The sequence below is a fragment of the Mustela nigripes genome, chromosome 8 (assembly GCF_022355385.1).
Source record: "Mustela nigripes isolate SB6536 chromosome 8, MUSNIG.SB6536, whole genome shotgun sequence".
In the NCBI taxonomy this organism is placed as follows: Eukaryota; Metazoa; Chordata; class Mammalia; order Carnivora; family Mustelidae; genus Mustela; species Mustela nigripes.
The window spans coordinates 39,640,543-39,663,900 of NC_081564.1; the positions used below are offsets into that span (position 1 = coordinate 39,640,543).

The 23,358-nt window shown below is 39.5% G+C and overlaps 2 protein-coding genes and 1 pseudogene across 3 annotated transcripts in view; 1 reads left to right on the forward strand and 2 right to left on the reverse strand.

The window, feature by feature from the left end:
* Positions 1 to 4,093, reverse strand: part of EMILIN2 (elastin microfibril interfacer 2) — a 55,114-nt gene extending 51,021 nt beyond the window's left edge. Inside the window, exons 1-2 of the mRNA XM_059410020.1 lie at positions 3,756 to 4,093; positions 3,117 to 3,239 (exon numbers count right to left, since the gene is read on the reverse strand). Of these exons, the coding sequence (XP_059266003.1) occupies positions 3,117 to 3,239; positions 3,756 to 3,889 (257 nt within the window). The 5' untranslated portion in view covers positions 3,890 to 4,093. The remainder of the gene's footprint in view (positions 1 to 3,116; positions 3,240 to 3,755) is intronic.
* Positions 4,094 to 4,112: 19 nt separating this feature from the next.
* On the forward strand, positions 4,113 to 19,901 carry LOC132022980 (transcription factor Spi-C-like; annotated as a pseudogene).
* Positions 19,902 to 21,798: 1,897 nt separating this feature from the next.
* The window catches only part of SMCHD1 (structural maintenance of chromosomes flexible hinge domain containing 1), a 147,081-nt gene continuing 145,521 nt past the window's right edge, over positions 21,799 to 23,358 (reverse strand). For both annotated transcript variants that reach the window (XM_059409297.1, XM_059409296.1), the window contains one exon: positions 21,799 to 23,298. In XM_059409297.1, coding sequence (XP_059265280.1) covers positions 23,274 to 23,298 — 25 coding nt within the window. In that variant the 3' untranslated portion in view covers positions 21,799 to 23,273. The remainder of the gene's footprint in view (positions 23,299 to 23,358) is intronic.

Genomic DNA, 23,358 nt, shown 5'->3' on the forward strand with positions numbered 1-23,358 from the left:
AGCCCTCGGTTTGCAGGCATCTCAGCCACTTAGTGTCACGTGACTGTAGATGAGTTAGGGAACATCTAGCCTCTGTTTCCTCATTGGCAAGACGGGGACCATGGTTTCCATCTTGAACGGTTGTTGCAAGAATTAAATAACCTCATCTACGGAATGAAAAGCCCTAACGCAGCATCTGACACACAGAAGTTTCTTTCAGTCTCAGAAAAATAATGACTCTAAATGCACACATACACAAACACCCTTTCTGCCCTAGTTTTACATAATGATGCCCAAATTTGCAACCTGGAATCGAAGGCTCTTCCTATATGCAAATGGAGTAAGGTCTAACCCTTCTGGAAAGGCACATGGGCTAGGTCTGTACAGCCTGGCAAGGCTCAGTGCCCAATGACACGACCAGGCACAGATGTTTTCCACTTATTCCTATGGACTTCCCATTAAACCTCGTTTCCTAGCTCATTTCTCCCCCTGTTTGAGAGTATGCTCAGTGTCTCCCTTGGCTTCTCCACTTCCATCTCAGAACACGCAGCATTTTCTCTCTAAGTGATTCTTCACCTGCTTGGCTACTATCAACTCCCTTTTTTCCACCGAAGACTTTGGAACACATGTGATGCCTGTGTTACTGACTTTCCTCTTGACCTATTCCCTTAATCTCACACGAACTGCAATGCCTGTCCGCCACTGACGTGACACTGTCCTTTCTGCAGAAGCAAATTCTTCCTGCTAGCTAAAGCCACCGGCCTCACAGGACCCCTCAACCTATGGACCTCCCCTTCTGAGGTCCCTAAGATGAAGTTTCCTCGTCTAAAGTTGGCTTTGCTCTCTCTCCTTTCTGATTCCTCCTTCTCCTTTCCCTAGAAAATCCACTCAGCCCCAATCCTCGCAAGGCCTTGCTGGTGCACACCTGCCCCTCCCAGGTACTCAGCGGGCCCCACTTGCCAAATTGCATTCTGGCTCCAACCTCTCGGTCAACCTCCAGCCTCAGGTTCTAAGGATCAAATCCTGAAGACCTCACCTGAAAACGAACCCATGAATTGAGAGAAGTGACTGGGACTTCTGGATTCATCAGAAACACCTGGGAGATTCCATGTTAAATAGCCATTCATTCTCTTTAAGTATAAAGGGGCTCTGACTTCCATCATCCACCAAGCATCAAAATTTAGGACACATTTAGTAGTTGAAAAATAAGATAAACCATTCCTTGTCTAGCTCTAAAGAAACAGGAAAAAGTCAAGACTGAATTAACTATTTACATTTCAAAATGTTCAGATCTATCAGCTAAAACAGTCTGTTCTTATTTTTAAAATTTCACACTTACAATGCAGTATCTAAAATGTAAAAACAATTGAATTGTTTAGGTGGCTATTACTGAAGAAAAACACCCAGGTTACTTATTTTGGTTCTATTTAAGAAAACAACAGAAACATCTGTCATTTCTTATAGCAGTTTTTGTTGTCCTTCCCACTGGGTGGCAAAAATATGCTCCAACTGCGTTTCACTAACCTGCTGATCTGGAGGTGATTTGCTCCCCACTGACGACAAAGAATCTGTTCCACTGAGTTTTGGTCAAATACAACAATTAAATCATCATTTAATTTTGCAAGCATTAAAAGAATTTCAGATAATTTAAAAGAAAAGAAAAACATCTTTTAAATGAAAAGCATGACCTCTCCAAATGAAAAATTCATTTATCTGAGTTGCCACAAGTCTTTAGGTAATAGCAAACCACAAAATGCAGTTCTTGGGTAAAATAAATGAAATGTTCCTGACTAATAATTCCAAGTTTAAGCACATCCATTCAAACCGTATTGAGTACTTAGTTCGTGTCTCTGTCACAATGTAAAAATCTTACCGGTTCTCCTTTCCCTGACTGCTGCCATGGACTGTGAGATCTACAAACTGCGGAGTACAGATAAAGGCACTATGACAGCATGCATCCCCTCTGACAGATCCAACTCCGGGAGCTAGGGATTCCATGTCTGCCTGCTCCTCTGTATATTCGAGGGGGGCATGTATGTCTCTTCTAGGCCGTTGTTGTTGTTGCTCTTGGCCTATCAGGAATTATCCCTTCCCTGCTTGCAGTTCCCCCAACAGCCCAAGTGGAATGATCCAGAGGCGACTTCCACCCCACAAAGCCTGAAGCCTCATCTACCGCCTTCTGGAATAAGATTTCCTGGAGTACAGTTTCAGTCTGTCCCTTTGCTTTGCCAAAGACAGATCCGCCTACTAGCTATTCTTTGCTGTAATGACAACAGTGCCCTAAGACAAACAACTTATTCTTAGGGGAAAACAATTCATTTCAACCATCCCATGTGTTCCCCAACAGCCATAGATTCGCATCACTCCTCCTCTGATAACCAACTTACCCCAAAACACAAAGGATTACCAGAAGATAACTGAGTGTGTGTGACGTAGTTAACGGAATATCTATTCCATCGCACTGCTTCCTCCTTGTTTTTTTAAGATGATGAAATCTTTATAGGCAAAACGATGATTAATTCTCATCAAAAAGATGACCATTTTCTCCCGACAAAGTCTTTGCTGAATCCCCAAATCTAACATAAAAAAAATGACTCACTTTTAAGCAAGTTATTGCTGGGACTTCAGTTTAGAGGGCTATAACGCTGGAAGAGGTCCGTTTTATGGGGCCATTTGGACAAAACTCGCCCTTTTTTAGGACACGGGCTAGAACAAACCTCTCAGCTAATCCTACATTTCAGCGTTTTTAGCCGTATACATTTTGGAATCTTCTGTGTGTCCTAGCACACACAATGTGGATCTAATTAGGTCCAGCTGCCTTATGTTAGTAATAAAATTGAAAGGAAAAAAAAAAAAAGAGGTGGGGGTGGGGGCTTCGTTCACCCCTCCTATACCCCGGTGACCACAGGCTCGCAAGTCGTGCGCATCCTCTATGGTCACTCAGGGCAACACACGCTTCTAAAATCCCTCAGCGCGCCAGGGACCCCGCTCAGCGTTCAGCGCTCTGATTTCTCAGCTGCTGAGTTTTCTCTCTCCCTCTGGAAGAGATTTACGGACGGGCTGGAGCCCAACGCTCCGACGCCACCCACCGTCCAGGCCCCGACGCACCCCGCCCGCTCCTGGGCTCAAGGACTTACACCAGCGCCGACGGACAGGGCATCTGGTTCCAGGGACAGTTGTACTGAGCCTGAATAAAACTCTCACTTCCCTCCAGCACAGAGCAGCTCACATTCTTGTTCACGATGTAGGCGCACCAGTTCCTGGGGTGAAGGAGAGAGAGCGAGAAGCCACAGTGTAAAACCCTGAGAACAATGAGGCTGGGGGAGAAGGGGCCAGCCGGTAAGGGCCGCGGACCGAGCGAGGCTCGGGGAGCCCCGCGTCTCTGCGGAGGCGGGAGCCCCACAAAGCAGCCATCGGAGGGAGCGCGGCTGCGCCTTCGGGGAAAGCGCACCTTTAGCTGACAAAAAAACGTAAAGAAAAGTGCCTGTGGTCCCAGGGGCTTCAGTAATTCCTGGTCGCCCTGCTCTGCGGGATACTCCCTGCGCCCGCGGCCCCGGAGGCAGCACTGCTTGAAGGGCTGGCAAGATCCACCGCGCGGGCGGTGGAGCGCACGGCCCTCCCGAGAGGAGGCGCCCCCCGGGCAGCCCAAGCGGGACCCCGGGCTGCTGCTCTTCGCCTTCGGCAGGGCAGCTGCGGACCCGGCTGCGGGTGGGGGAGGAGGAGGCTGGGAGCCCAGGGCTCGGTGCCGGGATCCGGGAGAGGGACCGCGCACTTACTTGTTCCTGGCTCCCGGCCGCGCGGGGTGCATGGGCTGCGGGCCGGCGTGGCACAGCCCTGCGCCGCCCAGGGTCAGCAACGCCAGCGCCCAGCGCCAGGACGCGCGGGGCCGGGGCCGTGTCGGCTGCCACATTCTGCGCGCGGCGGGCGGGCGCGCCCCGCCGGCCGGATCCGGAGCGCTGAGGGTCGAGGCTGACGCCGCGAGGCTGCGGGCGGACGGGGCGCGGCCGGAGAAGGCAGGAGAGGCTTGGGCGCTTCGCGACGCCGCCACCAGCTCTCCGCGGCCGCCCCCTCCGGCTCCTCGCTCCCACTTCTCCTTTCCACCCCGTGCGCCCGCGCTTCTCCTCGGTCCCTCAATGACGCACCGGTCCCCCCGGGTGCCGCCCTCTTTATTTCACTTCCCTCTCCGAAACGTGACTCTCCTTCCACCACGGCTCCCTGTCTCCGGTGCCCTTGCCTCTCGGCAGGGGGCTTGGGGTGAAAGGGCTAAAGAGTTTAGGAGAAGGGTCTAAGTTACAGAATTTCCAATTACTCATTCCTTTGGTCTCTTCCCAGAAGAGGAGCAACTCCGCCTCCCACCTTCCAGCAGGCGCGCCCCGGCCCCTTGGGGATGCGGCCGCAGTCGGCGAGTCTGGCCGTCCTCACGTCGTGCCCGCTGTGCCCGGGTGCCGGCTCCCCGGAGACAGTGAGGGACATCTTTATCAGTCCCTGGGAGGGACGCGACTCGGGTTGCCTCCCCGGGCAGGACGTCTCCATTCCCCCTCACATTTGACTTTAGAGTCTAGGGGGAAATGAACACGGATGCTCTTCTCTTAACTCTGCCTCAGGCATCCATCTCCGTGTCCAAGTGAACGTGCAGGGCAGCGGGGAGACAGCCACACACTTCACAACAGCGACGGAAGCACAGCGTCAGACTCTAATAAACGCTACACGACATTTTGAAAGATAATCTGACAGTCTCTGCTTCTCATGTCCTACTCTGAACTTTTTCTGTCAACATGAAAGGCCACAATGGTCCCGTCTGCCCCTCACAGTTCAAACACTGCTAGACCTTGGTCTTTTCGCTTGCCTACATATTTTCTGCCTACAGTTACACTAATCTCCACCAATTTCTTTTGGGGACCAAGCAACTCCACAGAAGAATGTCACATAAAATCCCTACCAAAGTGTTGTATGCTGGGGTGTATTTCAATCGATCCGCTTTTCTAATGAGCACTAGAGTGAGGTTATTTGCAGACCGCATAAACTACAGTTTCCGTGAGTGAACAGGTTGTTGTTGGCTGTGGCCTGTTATATGGACAGGAAACATTTGCGGTGTTCCCTAAATGAAGCCATTGGTCCATTTTATCTCTAATATGTCTTGAGGATGTTGTTGGGCTTTTTGATTTGCAAATGAAAGAAAGGATATTCTCTAAGTCAAAATTTCACAAAAGCCAAGCAGAAAATGATGCCATGTAAGAAAACAGTCCATCCATGAACTTTCTTAAACAGAAGATCACACACAGAATGGGCTGAAGTCATCCCAGCCTTCAGAAGAGCCACCCAGAGGGGAAAAAATCACAGAAAGGGATAAAAAATGGTCTTGCATAACCCAGTCTGTGTCTTTGTGACTTCCCATAGTCCCCATCCTAACACCATTTTTGTTCATGAAGAGTCATAGGGAAGAAACAGGACACAAAAAATGAAAGCCAAATGATGCATGTCTACACCCAGCAGCTAACCACAAGGTCTCTTCAGTATAGGTAACTCTCAAACTTGAGAGCGAGTTGAGCTGATGAGGTTAAATCTACTTTTTCCATTGAATTAAAGTTATACACCTTCCTAGGTGTATTCTAGTCCAAGGGCTTGAGAACCAACTTTCCATTGAGATGACCACGACACTATATTTAATCAGCTATAAATGGTACTCACCAGTAGATAAATTTTATCCTGAGCATCTGAGATAAGCTAGGCATTGTGTAAAAATCTGAGGATTCACAAGTGAGCCAAAACTGACCTAGGTTCTGTGTTAACAGAGCTTCCAGGCATTCCTGTGCAGTGAAGGGTGGAAATTGTCTGATGTACAATGATGTGAGACAGTATTTGTCACATGTGTTTCTCTAGACATGTGCCCACGTGTACCAGGTGAGGGGCTGCTCTGGGAAGATGGAAGAAAACTTCTGACTCTTAGGAAGACTTGAGACCAAGATCTCAAGGGACCCTCTTCCCTTTCTCTTCCCTAGCTACAGAAACAGACATATCAAACTTGGGAACCAGAAAACCATCTCCAGAAAGCAGAGGGAAGAATCCTGAGGATAGAGAGCACATTAGGAGACAGACTAATAAGGCAGGTCATGCAACCTTAGCCATAAGGAATAACGGCCGAGTCACTGGCAGAATGCTACTAAGTGTGAATTCTTTATAAGCTGCCAACTACTTTAAACAACCACTTGAAAACTGTCAGTTTCTTATCACAATCTGAAGGCATTTCTTCTGCTTTTAAAATCAAAGTACCCCATAGTTACTCCCACTCTGTGTGACCAACTTAGCTAAAGCAAAAATGCAAAGTTGGACCTGCTTCCTAAAACCTATTCCCTCACTGTTGGTCATGATAAAAATGCCCATCAGGCTCTGTACTTGGGAGTATATCTCACTGCTTCACGAGAAGGGCCCCCAGTACCTCCAGACTCCCTTTCATTTACCTGGTGCAAGAGAGTGGGCGACCATCACAGGGGCAGCAGGTGGGTAATTTTCCCCATCCTCACATTCAGTCATCAGCACATGATGCTTGATCAAGATGAACTGATTTGCATCTAGGATGTATGTGGTCAAGAGTCTTAAGACTAGCCTGGGTGTCCCATCCTTCTCATTTCTTGTCTTTGCTTTCTAGAACTCAGAAAAGTTCCCCCTGATATCTAGGCGTACTCTTAGGTGTCTTTACTGCTTCTTTGTGCTGCTTATCTAATGAGGAGGGGGAAAAGTCCTTGAAGACTGGGTATCTTGAATAAATTTTTATTTCAAAGCATTCCTAACATAATACACTCTACAAAAATGCCTTATACTTTCATAAGTTAATGATAAGATGCACTTCATTAAAAAGAAATGCAAGTTGGTAATGAAAGAGAGACAGAGATATCTCAGAAAAATTTAAAAAAAGGTATTTAACTGCACTCTGGCTTGGTCTGTTCTCTTTCCTGTCTTATCAAAGGCTTTGTTCAAATAGACCAGAACAAAACAAAGAACAATTGCTCTCTTCAAATTTTCTTAATGTACCTATTTGTGAATATCCCATTTGCTGTGTATAGCTAAAGATTCAAAAATCTCAGTATCTTCTGAACCCGACTGGTCTTATTTATCAGTTGATCGATTTGGTGACATTATTAAGAATTATGACCATTATTTTAATCATCTCTCTTGAGCGATACCAGGAACAAATCTCCCTATATTGATCAGGGGTGTGTGACTTAATACGTTTTAAACTATCACATGAGAACTTCAAAACTGTGAAAAGTTAAAAATCATGCCTGAAATCACACATGAAAACAAACAGTGGTTAAGAAAGAGCTCATGCAATGGGGTTAACATACTGTTCAAAATTGGGTACCCTGCCTCTTAGCAGAATGATCTCAGACAAGTCAGTAGGCCTCTCGATCCTCCACTATCTGCTCTGAAAAAATGGGAATGCCTTGTGGGACTGTTGGGAGATTAGTTGGGTTATCACATGTGAACTGCCTGGCACAGTGCCAGGCTTATTGACAAGTGCCTGGCAAGTGGAAGATGAATATTCACAACTGTTACTCTTACTACATCAGCACTGCAACAAATTTGCAGTCAGGTTCAGGAGTTTTGTCATTCTTTGTTGGTGCCAACTGATGTGGGCAGCGGACCATGTACTATCCTTCTTCTTTCTAAGTAAGAAATACATGAAAAAATGGCTGTCACAAAAGCACATGCATGACTCATTCGGAATGACTAATGTAATAGTCAGGAATGGAATACTGGGTTCTTGACTTCCAGCCCAGTTTTCTTTTTTATTGCCCCCAGAGGGGAACATATAGCTCAGTTTATTGTTCAGGAGATTTCATCCTCTACCAAGAAATTTATTTTAGGACAATTCAGTGAGATCTTTGGAAGGATCAATAACTCTACAAAAATAAACTCAGATTATCAGGCAACTCAGTTGTGAACTTCTTCTTTCTCAAAAAGATGAAATTAGTTTCTAATTCCATGTTGCTTAATTTTTTTCAGATGTTTCTTTGTCCCAAGAATGCTTCCTATAGCCAAATAATATGTTTGAGAATTCATTGCTGTTACACTTATGGTGTGGTTTTGAATACATTTTTTCTTTATAAGAAATAACTGACAAAAATAGGCTCTAAGGATTTGATTTGTTTCCAAGAGAGCTATAACAGCTTAGGCAGTAGTGTCTTTGTATATGAGCCACATCAAACTATGTTGTAGTTCATCATTTATTTATTGAATAGGAGTCGATTATTCTGGAATCAACAAAATGTTCTAAATAGAATATGTTTGATGATTATAAAATACATTATTAAATTTTACCACCATCTTGGTCTATGCTCATTCAATAAGTATTCATGAGCAAATTCATTCTTTTTAGTATTTCAGATTATGCAGTTCTGAATAATGTGATGAGTACTTAAGTATAGTCAATTCTCCTTATTTGATGTAGTATGTTGTATAAAGTTGCTGCCAACACTGAATTAGCTAATACTGAACAATTGCTCCTAGGGGAAATATAGGGTTAGGTTCCTATAAGCCTCTGGTCACAAAGGATTTTTGTCAACCAGTCAATACATAACCTTGTGTTATGTGTGTTTCTATTTAAAGATACCTTATTCAATACATAACATTGATTCCATAACATCAAACTCATGGCCAACATCACTGTAACTCATGCCTGAACAGAGTTTAACTAACACATATTTTCTCCGTAAGGCATGTGACAGCCTTGTGCTTAGGAACACTAGCTAGCACTTTGGCAATATGGTTGGGAGCCATTTTAAACAGCAAAATCACCAACAAAGAGCACAAGATGAAAAAAAAAAAAAGTGACACTAAATTTACCATGAAAAGGACTTACTTGTCCTTTTACTTACTTACTTGTAATGTGAGAGGGAAAATAAGAAGGTAGAGCATTGTCTTGCTGGATCTTGGCTGGGAATAAGCACGTCGGGCAAGGAAGTGTTTGCCTCTCTGCACAAGTCTACAAATGACTGAAAATTCTAAGCATGGCTTCTTTTAGATTTAAAAATAAACTTAGTAAGTAGGTAAGCAGAATTTATGAATAGTGAGGATGAATGGTATTTCAACTTAAGTCCGGGAACAGTAAGAAATTGATACATTTGGGAAGCTAAAGGAAAGTTCTTGGAATTTTGTGGCCATCCGAAGATTTGATCGATCAGTACGCACACTGGGGAAGTTCTGCATATTCAAAACTGTACCAGGCAATGTGGGAGCCAGAGAAAAACAGATTGAGTTCTTTCTCATCTTAATTGACTGACCGGAATGATTTAACATAGTGCTACATTTGTAAATAGAATATAGCATAGTAAAAACTGTGTAGCTAGGTGATGATGAAAAAAGAGAGCTTATACAATCAGAAAAGTTGGGTGTTAATTAGGAAAGTCTGTGGAGAAGTATGGGTTGAAGGTAAGTATTACAGTTTTTGTTTTGCCTTAAATCCACCATGATATAAAAAAATGAATGTAATTGTTATCCAGGAAGGGGCAGTTAATGTGACTTATACCTGGTATATTTCTAATGTGGCCAGTGAAGTTGCCAGACCAAGGTATGTGGTCTTAGATGTGGCCAGAGGTGGGGGGTGGGTGGGTAGGTGAGGCAGAAAGCCCAGGTAGGACTGAGGACTACGAAACAAGAAGGAGAGCAGTATAGGCTGGTGGAAACAAAACAAAACAACAACTCTGGTTCTCTTTTTCCCTTATGTAACAATAGGTATAGTAAGCAGATGTCCTGATTTCCCCGGTTACTCCTGTTGCAGATCAGTTAACACTATTAATTACTTTTAGAGTCTTCTTTCATCTTCAAAAGTGCCTGGGTTTGAACAATAAATTATATGGTCATTCTAAGAGGCCTAAAATTAACTGAAAGCCATGCTATGTTTGTTTAGCCTTTATAAAGGCTAAACTATTAGTAAATGTCGATGCAAATAATAAAATCAGAAAATGAGAAATAACTGGTTTTCTCTGAGTCAAAACTTTACTTGCATCAAAATCTTCTGTTATTGCCTCATGCACATTTTGGTAACTTTTTGAAGTTTATATTATATATTTTTTTAAGTTGATTAAGCAGCAAAGACTTGGTTGTTTAGTTGGCTGATGAAGGTAGATATTTTCATGAGCTTTCCTTGGCTCTGTCTTCTTGCACTTAATCACTTACACTCATCCTCAGGAGCTGAGAACACAGCACTATGCTGCTGCATTCTATAACTGCTCTGGCTTGGTTCTAGCACATTTAAATCTCCTTCTCTCTAGAAGGAGAGCAGAGCTCTCCTTCTAGGCCCCACTGATATCTTTGAACATTCACTGGTTAAAAAAAAAAACCTAAAACATAAATTAATAAGCTATGGGCAGTAAAAAAATTACTACTACCTTTTGACTGATTGGAAAATACAGGTGAGGCAAGAGTGTCGTAGAGAATGTTGAGGGGTCAAGCAGGAAAGTGCCTTAGTTTTCTAGTGCATCCTTACATGTTTTCCCCTAGCTTTTAAAAAAACAAAAACAAAATATTTTATTCCCTGAATATTCTGAGGTTATGCTTTCCAAAGGGCTATTTGAGGGCAAAGTGGTGCCAGGATTCCTGGGAGAAATAGGACGAACATTAGAAAAAAACAAAAACAAAAAACAAAAAAAAACCCTATCAGAACTCAGTTCCAATGTGTTTCAACCCAAAAAGACTCTTCCCCTTTAGAACTAGGGATTTCAGTTTCATGAAAGATTTTTAAAAATAAATATTTGTAGATTATGGTTTTCTCCTGTGAATTTTATCAAAGTATAGCATTCTTTATTTCTTTTTAATTTATTAGTCATTTATTTATTTGACAGAGAGAAAGCACAAACAGGGGAAGCGTTAGAGGGAGAGGGAGAAGCAGGCTTCCTGCTGAGGAGGGACCCCCCAACTCAAGGCTCAGTCCCAGGATCCTGAGATCACGACCTGAGCTGAAGGCAGACACCTAACCAACTTAGCCCCCGAGGCGTCCCAAAGTATAGCATTCTTATAAAAAGTGCCAAAGTCATAAGTGACTCAATGAATTTTCATGAACTGAACACAGTTGTGTAACCAGCACCCAGACTGTGAAGAAAACATACCAGCACCCCAGGGCCCCTCATGGCTCCTTCTAATCATGAATCCTTCCCAAAAGTCACACTGATTCTGACTTCCATCATCATCCATTAGTTTTGAATATATAGTATAGAAAAAGAAATTTCTAATTCCTCTTATGTTTGATCCCTATATTTGGCATAGTGTCTGGCACATAGCACTTTATTTAATAACATTCGTTGAATAAAGTAGGAGAAAGCAGACTTTTGTAAGAGAGTTGAATGAGTTAATGTACGTTTTATACGTAGGGAGGAAAGCGGCATTGCATTTGAGAGAGAACTGGGGTCTGGGGATGCTAACTTGAAAACAAGTTGAAAACTCAAACTTAGAACAGAAGAGGACACTTCAGTTTTATCTTTGAACAAATGTAAACGGCTCGAATAAATCTAAACCTCTGTGAAGTTTTTCTTGGACCTTTACCAACTCTGTTCACATCACATCCACCTAACTGGTGAGGCCAACCTCCAGAGACCTTGTTTCTCTTTCTCACTTGTAAATGGACCCATGATTAGACAGGCCCTCTCGCCTGACCAGTGCAGCCAAGAAATGACTATTTTCAGTCTTCCTCCACCCCGCTCTGAGGCCCAGTCAGCTGGAGAACAAAATAAGAGTCACCCTCTCCCTAGGCCACAGCATGTGATCTCCAGCCAGAGTGCTTCTTGCTCTAATGAATGAGGTAATAAGAGGCCAAATGAGGTTTCAAACGTATGTCACCTCAGAATTACAATTTTCCTTAACTGCACTTTTAAAAAGCTTGGAATCAAGAACCCAACATTGCCAAATCTCTGCTTAGCCAAAAATATCTGTCAACTGTAGAAATAACAAATAAGAGGAAAATCCATCTCAGGCTTTGAACTGCTTGCTGTTCCTAAGTGATGCCCAAGGAAATTCCAATAAATTATGTCCTCCGAAGGACAGATTGATTATGAATAATCTAATGATCTCTTTAGGTTGGAGTTTTAAATCCTTCTTTAGGGTACTTCAAAAATTTTAAGGGAACAATTCTGGATAATAAAAACAACTTCTTTTAGAGGATGGTTTCCCTTAATTTCCTGCCTTCCCCTTGCCCAGAAATACACTGTATTTTATCAGAGACGAGGCTTTAAAGAGCCGAGTGAAAGCCCAAACTGGACAAACACACAAATCTGTTTCGTCCACATTAAAACTAAAAATGTTAAATCCAGAAGCAAATCTAATTTGCCTGGGGAGGTCTGAGAAGGGAAAGTGGTTCTTTCTCCTTTTTTATGTTTTCCAAATTGTGTTAATTGGAGATCCTGAAACAAATATAATCTTTGCATAAACTGCTCCCTCTGTGTGGAATTTTCTCCATGTCTGGAGAACTTTAACTCCACCTGCAAGACCCCTGGAGTCTTCACCTGTTCTTGAATCTCGTCTGGGTACCTCCCGGTCTTCTCACATGTTTGCAACATATATCTGATAAAGAATGGATAGAGGAACTTAACAAATCAAGAACAATAAATTAAGAAGAAAAAGACAGTCTAACAATAAAAGGACCAAAGACTAGAATCTGCACTTCACAAAAGAGGAAACTCAAATGGCCAACAAAAAATAAATACACTCAACCTCTGTAGTACCATGGAAGTGCAAATTAATACCTAATTAATGTTTGGGGATACATACTATGTGATGAGATGGTAAAGACAAGGAAGAGAGAAACAAGGCAGAGAGTGGTTTCCTCCAGAGAGGAAGAACTGAAAGATCCAGAAGGGCACATGGGTGCTCCTAGAGCAGCATTCTTATTCCTCACAGGCATTTAGTTCTTGTAGGTATTTAGTTATTAAGTGGATGTTTGCTTCATTTCTTATATATACTGATATAAATAAAACATTTGATGTAATGTAATATAATAGATATATACATTTTAGAATAAGAAAGAATCTTTTAAAAGGCATACCTGGCAAAATGGGAATCTGTATCCTTAAAATCATCCTGAAAAAATAGCTTTGGGTGATGCTTTGAAACAGAAATGTTTTAAGGATATCATGATGCATTTGTCTATGTCTAGAAAGCTCTACAAGCTTGACACCATTTTCACTCAGATCGAGGCTCAAAACTTATTTAATATACTTGTCAAAATATTTTTTGACTGTTTATATGCAGTCAAAATACACTGTCTTCTGGGAAGGGCTTGGTTCTGAGAGCAGGACTGATCTTTACAACCTCTGGACCCCTGACCGCTCTGTGATGCCAAGGTGTCATTAAATCACCTTATTCTGCCTCTTATTGCTTCAGGATTTCTCTCTTCATTTTCCCCTTTCTATTATTTATTCAGCTTATTAAAAAATTTAGATTTTCCACTATTTAAAAAAATTTTTTTTCAAATGATGATGGGCTCAATTCTTTTTTTTTTTTAATATTTTATTTACTTATTTGACAGAGAGAGAGATCTCAAGGAGGCAGAAAGGCAGGCAGAGGGGGAGAGGGAAGCAGGCTCCCTGCTGAGCAGAGAGGCCCATGTGGGGTTCGATCCCAGGACACTGAGATCATAACCTGAGCTGAAGGCAGAGGCTTAACCCACTGAGCCACCCAGGCACCCCTATTTTTTAATTTTTTAAAAAGATTTTTATTTATTTATTTGAGAGAGCACAAGCATGGGGTGGGGAGAGGGAGAAGCAGTGTCCCCACTGAGCAGGGACTAGATCCCAGAACCTTGAGATCATGACCTGAGCTGAAATCAGACACTTAACTGACTAAGCCACCCAGATGCCCCTCTACTACTTTTTAAAAAGGATTATTAGATCTTTAAATTTCTTTAAAGGTTATTAGATTTTTAAAATTTTTTTTATAAAATTCAGCTATAACTGACATATAACATTTTAATATTCAAGTATAGAACATAATAATTTAATATTTGTATATGTTGTAAAATGATCACAAGTCTAGTTGATATCCATCATCATACACAGTTTCAATATGCAATACTTTCAAATACGCAATGCTGTATTATTTACTATAGTCACCCTGTCGTACATTACACCTGCATGACTTATTTATTTTGTAACTGGAACTTTGCACCTTTCAATCCCCTTGACCCATTTTGTCCACCTCCCTCAGCCCCTCCTGTAGCAACTACCTATCTGCTCTCCCTATCTGTGAGTTTGGGTTTGTTTGTTTTTTTAGATTTCAGATGTAAGAAAAATCATACAATATTAGTCTGGGTCTGAATTATTTCACTTAGCGTAATATCTTCAAGGTCCATCCTTCTTGTCACAAATGGCAAGATCTCATTCTTTTTCACGGTTAATTAGTATTTCATTGTATATAAAATTTGGTTTGATATACCAAACTTCTTTAACCATTCATTCATGGATGGACATTTAGATTATGTCCATACCTTGGTTATTGTGACTAGTGCTGCAATAAACCGGGGGTGCACATATCTTTTTGAGTTACTATTTTAGTTTTCTTCAGATAAATACCCACAAGCTGGATCATATGGTAGTTTTATTTTTAATTATTTGAGGAATCTATGTTTTCCATAGTGGCTGTACCAATTTAAATTCCACCAGTGGTGAACAAGGGTTCACTTTTCTCCACATCCTCAACACTTGTTTTTTTAATTTTGAAAATAAGACATTTGTGACAGGTGTGAGGTGATATCTCACTGTGGTTTTGATTTGCACTTCCCTGATGATTAATGATGTTGAGCACCTTTTCAAATGCCTGCTGTCCATCTGCATGTTTTTTTCTGGAAAAATGTCTATTGAGATTCTCTGTCCATTTTTAAAATCAGTTTGTTTTTGTTATTGATGAGTTTTTAAAAAATTATATTTCAGATATTAACCCCTTATTGGGTATATGATTTGTAAATATCTTCTCTCATTTAGTAGATTGCCTTTTTATTGATGGTTTCCTTTCCTGTGCGGAAGCTTTTTAGTTTGATGTAGTTATGTTTGTTTAAGCTTTCCTTGTCTTTGGTCCAAAAAATATTTGCCAAGACAGATGTATGTCAAGGAGCTGACTACCTATGTTTTCTTCTGGGAGTTTTAAGTTTCAAGTCTTGCATTCAAGTCTCTCATCCATTTCAAATTTATTTTCTGTATGATGGCTGGCCAGTTTTCCAAATACCATTTATTGAGGAGACTGTCTTTTCCCCATTGTATATTCTTGTCTTTCATCATAAATTAATTGATCATGTATGCATGGGCTTATTTCCTGTCCATTAATTTATCCATTTTTATGTGAAAGCATACTGTTTTGAATTTTTGAGTTGTAAGAGTTTTTATAATATTGTAGATATAGGTCCCTTTTAGATGTATGATTGGTAAATATTTTCTCCCATTCTGGTGGTTGTCACTTTACTTGATAGTTTTATTTGAAACAAAATACATATATACAATATATATATATATATATATGTATCTATCTCACTAGTTAGTAATACAAGGGCACTTCTTCAACATGATGAAAGTCAGCTATGGAAAGTCCAGAACTAACATCATACTGGATGCTTTTCCTCTAAGCTATATATATATATGGTGGGTGTGTGTGTATTTGTTTTTTAGATGTTGAGTTTGATCTTTATAGATTTTGGATACTAGCTCTTTATCTGGTAAGACATTTGCAAACATCTTTACCCTTTCTGTCCGTCGTCTTTTGGTTTTGTCGACTGCTTCCTTTGCTGTGCAAAAGCTTTTCTCTTGAAGTCCCAACAATTTATTTTTACCTTTGCTTCCCCTGCCTTTGGAGACATGTTTAGCAAGTTGTTGCCTGTGTTCTCCTCTAGAATTTTGACAGATTCCTGTCTCATATTTAGGTCTTTCATCCACTTTGAGTCTATTTTTGTGTATGGTGTAAGGAAATGGTTCAGTTTCATTCTTTTGCATGTGACCGTCCAATTTTCCCAATATTGTTTATTTAAGAGACTGTCTTTTTTCCATTGGATATTCTTTCCTGCTTTGTCAAAGATTAGTTGACCATAGAATTGAGGGTCCTTTTCTGGATTCAATTCTGTTCTGCTGATCTATGTGTCTGTTTTTGTGCCAGTAACATACTGTCTTGATAATTACAGTTTTTTAATAGAGCTTGAAGTCTGGAATTGTGATGCCACCAGCTTTGGCTTTTTTTTTTTTTTTCAACATTCCTTTGGCTAATAGGGGTCTTTTCTGGTTCCATACAAATTTTAGGATTTTTTTTCCAGCCCTGTAAAAAATGTTAGTGGTATTTTAATAGGGATTGCCTTGAATATATAGATTGCTCTGAGTGGTATAGACATTTTAATAATACCTGTTCTTCCAATCCATGAGTATGGAAAGTTTTTCCATTTCTTTGTGTCTCTGTCAATCTTTTTCATTGGTGTTCTATAGTTTTCTGAATACAGAAGCTTAGCCTCTTTGGTTAGACTTATTCCTAGGTGTCCTATGGTTTTAGGTGAAATTGTAAATGGAATCGACTCCTTAATTTCTTCTTCTTCTGTCTCATTGTTAGTGTATAGAAACACGACTGATTTCTGTGCATAGATTTTATATCCTGCCACTTTGCTGAACCCCTGTAGGAGTTCTAGCAAATTTGGAGTAAGATCTTTCAGGTTTTCCACATAGAGTTATCATGTCATATGCGAAGAGTGAGAGTTTGATTTCTTTGCCAATTCAGCTACCTTTTCTTTTTGTTGTCTGATTGCCAAGTGTAGGACTTTCAGTACTATATTGAACAACAGTGGTGAGAGTGGACATCCTGCCATGTTCCTGACCTTAGGGGAAAAGCTCTCAGGTTTTTCCCCTTGGGAATGATATTCACCATGGGTTTTTCGTATATGGCTCTTATGAAATTGAGGTATGTTCCTTCTATCCTTACATTGTGAAGAGTTTTAATCAAGAAAGGATGCTGTAGGGTTGCCTGGGTGGCTCAACTGGTTCAGTGTCTGCCTTTGGATCAGGTCATGATCCCAGAATTCTGGGATCATGAGCCTCACATTGGGCTCCCTGTTCAGTGAGGATCCTGCTTTCCCCTTTCCTCCCTGTACATGCTCTCTCTCAAATAAATAAAATCTTAAAAAAAAACTAGATGCTGTACGATGCCAAATGCTTTTTCCGCATCGACTGAGAGGATCATGTGGTTCTTGTCCTTCCTCTTATTAATGTCGTGCATCACACTGACTGATTTGCAGATGTTGAACCACCCCTGCAAGCCCAGGAATAAATCCCAGTTGATTGTGGTGAATAATCCTTCTAATGTACTGTCAGACCCTACTGCCTGCTGAACATTGCTGAAAAACAGCTAATACAACCTGCTGTTCTTCAGCAAAGGGGAAGAAGCAAAGGCAGGAAGAAGCTCGACCTGTTTAAATATCTTCATGAATCTCTATAATCCTGAGATGGCATTTTATATTTGGTGGGTAGATAAAACTAAAGGTATCTTCCTGGTTGTATCAAAAAACAAAAGAGAGGGCCGCCTGGGTGGCTCAGTGGGTTAAAGCCTCTGCCTTCTGCTCAGGTCATGATTCCAGGGTCCTGGGATAGAGCCCTGCATCAGACTCTCTGCTCAGCAGGAAGCCTGCCCACGCCCCCCGCCCCACCCCCTGCCTCTCTACTTGTGATTCCTGTCAAATAAATAAAATCTTAAAGAAACAAAAACAAAGGAGAGGGGACGCCTGGCTCAATCAGTCAGAAGAGCATGCAACTCTTGATCCCAGGGTCATGAGTTTGAATTCCTGTTGGGGTAGGGATTATTTAAAAAACAAAAATAAGACAGAACAAAACAAACAAACAAAAAAAACTTGTCCAACTTTGGGGGAAAAGAAAAGACCACCAGAAGACTATGACTTACAAGAAGATGGCTAGAGCACTGAGCTATTATAGAAGAACTGGGGAAACCTCCAAAATTTGGGGATAGCTAACTTACCAATTCAGTGAGGCCATTCTCCAAAGACTCCATCGTATCTTATTTCTTAGACGCAGCAATCTTCTACTCACAGTATGTTCAACCTGAGCAAGGGTATCTCAGCTAAAGTAAGTGGAATGCAAGTTGTAGTTGGACATATGCTGATTGTCATGAGCCACACCACCTGATTGCTAAATGTTCTCTTACATTTCATGAATTCCTGGCATCAGAAATCCCTACAAACTTCAAGATTTTTCTCTTAAAGCAAATACTGAAAAGGAAAACAATTAACTTCATTATTTCTTTTATTAAATAGCATATGATCTACAAAGAAAAAGTGTTGGTATTAATCTTTTAAATGTTTGGCAGAATTCTGTGGTAAAAACCATTTGGGCCTTGGCTTTGTGAGTTTTTTTTTTTTTTTTTTTATTGATCCAATCTTGTCAATCTTGATCAATCTTCTATAGGTCTATTCAGTTGTCTATTTTTTCTTGAGTCAGTTCCAGTAGTTTGCATCTTTCTAGGAATTTATTTCATCTAAGTTATCTCATTTTTTCACATATAAATGTTCATTGTATTCCTTTACAATCCTTTTTGCTTATGTAAGGTTATTAGTAAAGTTCTTCTTTCATATATACAGCTGATACTTGACCCAATACAAATTTGAGCTGCATGGGTCCACTTATATGCAATTTTTTTTCAGTATAGTACAGCACCATAAACATATTTTCTCTTGTGATCTTAACATTCTCTCTTTTCTAGCTTACCTTAACATTACAGTATGTGGTACGTGTAACACACAAAATGTGTCAACTGTTACCAGTAAGGCTTCTGGTCAACAGTAGGTGATTAAGTTTTTGGAGAGTCAAAAGTTTTATGATTTTTCAAAGTATGTGTGTGTGGGTGGTACGGGGTGCAGTTTGGTGCTCATAACCCCATGTTGTTCAAGGGTTAACGATAGTCTCCATTTTGGTATATTCTGTTCTTGCTCCAATTAGCTAAAATTTTATCAATTTTGTTGATTTTTCAAAACTTCTGGTTTCATTACTTTATTCTTGTATTTCTAGTCTTTATTTCATTCTATTCACTTCCACCCTAATCTCTATTTTCTTCCTGCTTAAATTCAGTTTTCTCTTTTAAGGTAAAGGATTAGGTTATTGAGATTTTTTTTTTCTTTCTTAGTCATTTACAGCTCTAAGTTACTAAGCACTGCTTTAGCTGCATCCCATAATTTTTTTTTTTTAAGATTTTATTTATTTGACACAGAGAGAGAAAGAGATCACAAGTAGGCAGAGCAGCAGGCAGAGAGAAAGGGGGAAGCAGGCTCCCTGCTAAGCAGAGGCTTAACCCACTGAGCCACCCAGGTGCCCTGCATCCCATAAATTCTGATATGTTGTGTGTTTTCACTCATCTCAAGGTATTTCATGAATTAAAAAAAAATTTTTGACCCATTGGTTACCTAGGAATAGTCTTGTTTAAGTTCCCCAATTTGTGAGTTTCCATTTTCCATTATATATTTCAAATATGACTGCATTGTGATCAGAGAACATACTTTGTATTTTTTCTGTCCTTTTAAATTTTTAAAGGTTTTATGCTCTAGTCTATGGTCTATCATGAGAAATATTCCTTGTGTGCTTGAGAAGAATATATATTGTTATTGGATGCCATGTTCTATATGTCTGTTAAGTCTAGTTGGTTTATAGTGTCCAAGTCTTCTAGTGTGTTTGGTATAGTTGTTTTATCCATAATTGAGAACAGGGCATATAGTCTCCAACTATTATTGCTGAATTGTCTTCATTTCTGTCAGTTGGTGCTTCATGTATTTTGGTACTCTGTCATTAGATGCATGTATAATTGTTACATCTTCCTAATGGATTCACCTTTTTATCATTATAAAATGTCCCTCATATATCTAATAACATGTGTCAATTTTGTATATTAGTATCACTCCAAATCTGCTGTGATTGCTGTTTGCACAATGTATCTTTTTCCATCTTTTTAGTGTTTTTAATCTAATGTGTCTTTTGTAAATAATGTATATAAATATTTTATTCAGCATGCTATTCATTAATTGGTAGCTATTATCTTCTGCACAGGTTAGACACACTGGTTTGCAGAATAGCAGATATAAGTATTTGCTAAATTAATGAATTTATAAGTGTTGCAATAAAAATCATGCTGTAGGGGCGCCTGGGTGGCTCAGTCTGTTGAGCGACTGCCTTCGGCTTGGGTCATGATCCCAGGGTCCTGGGATCGCGCCCCGCATTGGACTACCTGCTCAGCGGGGAGTCTGCTTCTCCCTCTGCCTACTGCTCTGCCTACTTGTACTCTGTCTGTCAAATAAATAAATAAATTAAAAAAAAATCATGCTGTATTTCAAGCTACTAAGGCCAACATTTTGGTTTTAAATTTTGAAGCATCTCAGGATTCATATTTATAAAGGTATGAAATTGTTTTCCATTCTTAATTCTACTATATAAAACATTAGGCAATTAGCACCTGCATATTTAATACAAATGTGGCCAAAGCTCAATATATTATATCTTTTAAACAGATCTGATTGGTTTCTTTATGATTCTTTTGACTTTTCATTAGTATTTGACAAAAGGATCCATGATTGACTTGTCAGTTCTTCAATGAGTTCACTCCGCAAAACTACTGAAGAGAAGAAATATGTAACAAGTTTAACAAATCATAACATACTTCTGGTCTTTAAAAGCATGGAAATACACTTTTTCACTAAACTTGCTAACCACTTATCACTAAATGTTTCACAGAACTCTAATCTAAATGATATAAAAATACAAAGATTCCCCTGGCTTTTAAATATTACCCTATAATTTTTAGCACAACATAAGTAATGGTCTCATTCTATACTGGTTTTGTTCCTGCTATTTTAAAGTTAAAACTGAATTCCAATTATATTTAAGTACACCAATAAAAAAATCTTCCCCAGTGGACTATCAAGTACATAGTCAAGGTACATAATTCTTTCTAAAATAAAACTTACTAAAATAAAAATATAGAAAAATGAAATACAAAGTTCTGTTACTCTCAAGAACTAAAAAATAGAATTAAGAATAACTGGAGGGCGACAGGGATGCCTGGGAGGCTCAGTCAGTTGAGCATCTGCCTTCAGCTCAGATCATGTTCCCAGGGTCTTGGGATTGAGTTCTGCATTGGGCTCCTTGCTCAGCAGGGAGCCTGCTTTTCCCTTTGCCTGCTGCTCCCCACTTGTGCCTGTGATCTCTCTTTCCCTCTCTGGCAAATAAATGAATAAAATCTTAATTTAAAAAAAAAGTAGCAGTGGGGGAGAAACACAAGTGAGAAAAGTAGATGTATACAAATGCTATTAGCAAAGATTTAAATACAGTACTCTATGGAGATATAATTAGTATTTTCTATTCCATGTTTATTGGAGCATAGTCTAAAGAATCAGAATATTGGGAATCTATTTTATATTATCAGACATTATTTGATCTTGAATTTAGGCTTCTTAACATAAAATATATTTAAGAATGTCTGTCTATACTATGAATTGTTTGTCACTGGGACAGGGGATTCTTTAACAGCAATCTGATCACTCTCCAAAAGGGAATTAATTTTAGACAGTAAGATATCGCCACACAAAGGTTACTGATGAATCTGTAAATGAAATAATTGTTTGCACAAAGCCAGATTTGGAGAAACTTCACCTTATATTTAAGATAATTAACATTTTAAGGCTGAATGTCCTACAATGAATTTTAATGTTGCTACCAATCTATTCCTAAATTTAACCTGTATGTGATAATGAAAAGTAGCAACCTCTTCTTGAAGTCAAAAGACATACTAGGTGTTCAACAGACATGCAAAAAAATCTCAAATAAACATGTATAATTTTACAAATTACAGTCATGAAGAAGAGATGATCCCATGAAAATATTTAGCTGATATAACTGAAGATATTTTGACAGCACAAAAAGGACACAAATGCAAACTTTCTACTAACAAGTATTATTAGAAAATTACATACTAAAAATATAACCATCTCACCCATTTCACAGTGATTGTAAATAACTAATTCATATAGTCAAAAGTATAAACAATTTAGAAGATGGAACTCTTTTAGCACTAACATTTAACTGGTAAGAACAAGAGTCATTTAAAAGGAATCCAGTCTTTCCTTTAGCTAAACTATTGCCAATTCATTTCCTTCTTCAACAGTTAAATGACTTCCAATTATAAAGATAAATCAATATAGTAATCGTTTTTACCAAAGTAACTTTTATAAAGCTTTCAATGTTAAAAAAGGAAAACACTTATTTAACAGGAAAGAAACAATCCTCTTTATTAACCTCACTGTTATCTTCAGAAAGGATTAAAAAACACACACATTTCCTGGGACACAGAACTGTACCAAAAGCATTTCCTTACAAAGTAACTTCACAAACCAATAGTCCTGGACTTACACAAAGACATTTACATACATTAGCCTGAATTAATACACAATTTGAACGTTTTTGCAGCAACTTCCTAGCAGACTATTATTACATTAACGTGGGAGTGTACGACTTCTTTAACCCTTTAAAAATAGTAATAAAAAATTACAAAATAATGAAAATGTAGAATTAAGGCTGAGACTATATCATCTAGTATTAATAAAGTCAAACAATACTTATAAAAATTGGTGCTGCTGCATTTTTTACATATATATACAGGATAAGTCTTTAGAAATTTAAAATGCTACTGCTGTCACAAGTTCACTCCTCAATTTAACATTTTCTCATGTATCTTAACAAATGAATTCCCAGATACCTGTGCTTTTTCTATTTTTATTCTGAATTCTTCATTAAGAGTTTCCTCACATATTTACAATTAAATACCTAACCTCTAGAACTTTCCTTAGACACAACAGACAAAACAGTTTTGTTAAATAAATTCACACAGAAGTAATAAAAAGGCTTGTTTTCAAGAAATAGTTCTAGCATATCCATGATAATTATACTGAAAAATAGTACATATGCTTTTCTTCAGGATTAATAAATGCCATGTGCCAGTTTTACAGTCACTGCCATATTTGCAAATTTTCCTCTGACACATTTGCAAGATAATGACAACCAAAGGGCATGATGACTGGAATAATTCCAGTAAATCCATACTGTCCAGTGAGATTCATAAAATTGAATGGCTGTTTCCAGTCCCACCTGGACTGACAGGGAAATGCATGCCCAGATAGTTGTATCATCCCCAGAAATATTCAATCTGGTAAGTCACCCTCTTGGTCTTCTGAAACAGAGCTGCAGAAGGCAGGGCATTCTTCATGAGACCAATGGCCCCCTCTTCTCTGTAACTGTTCATACATCTGATTTGGTTATAATCCTGGTCAATGTGGAAAAGAAAAAAATTTTATGTACCACAGTTTTCCTAAACTCCCTCAGC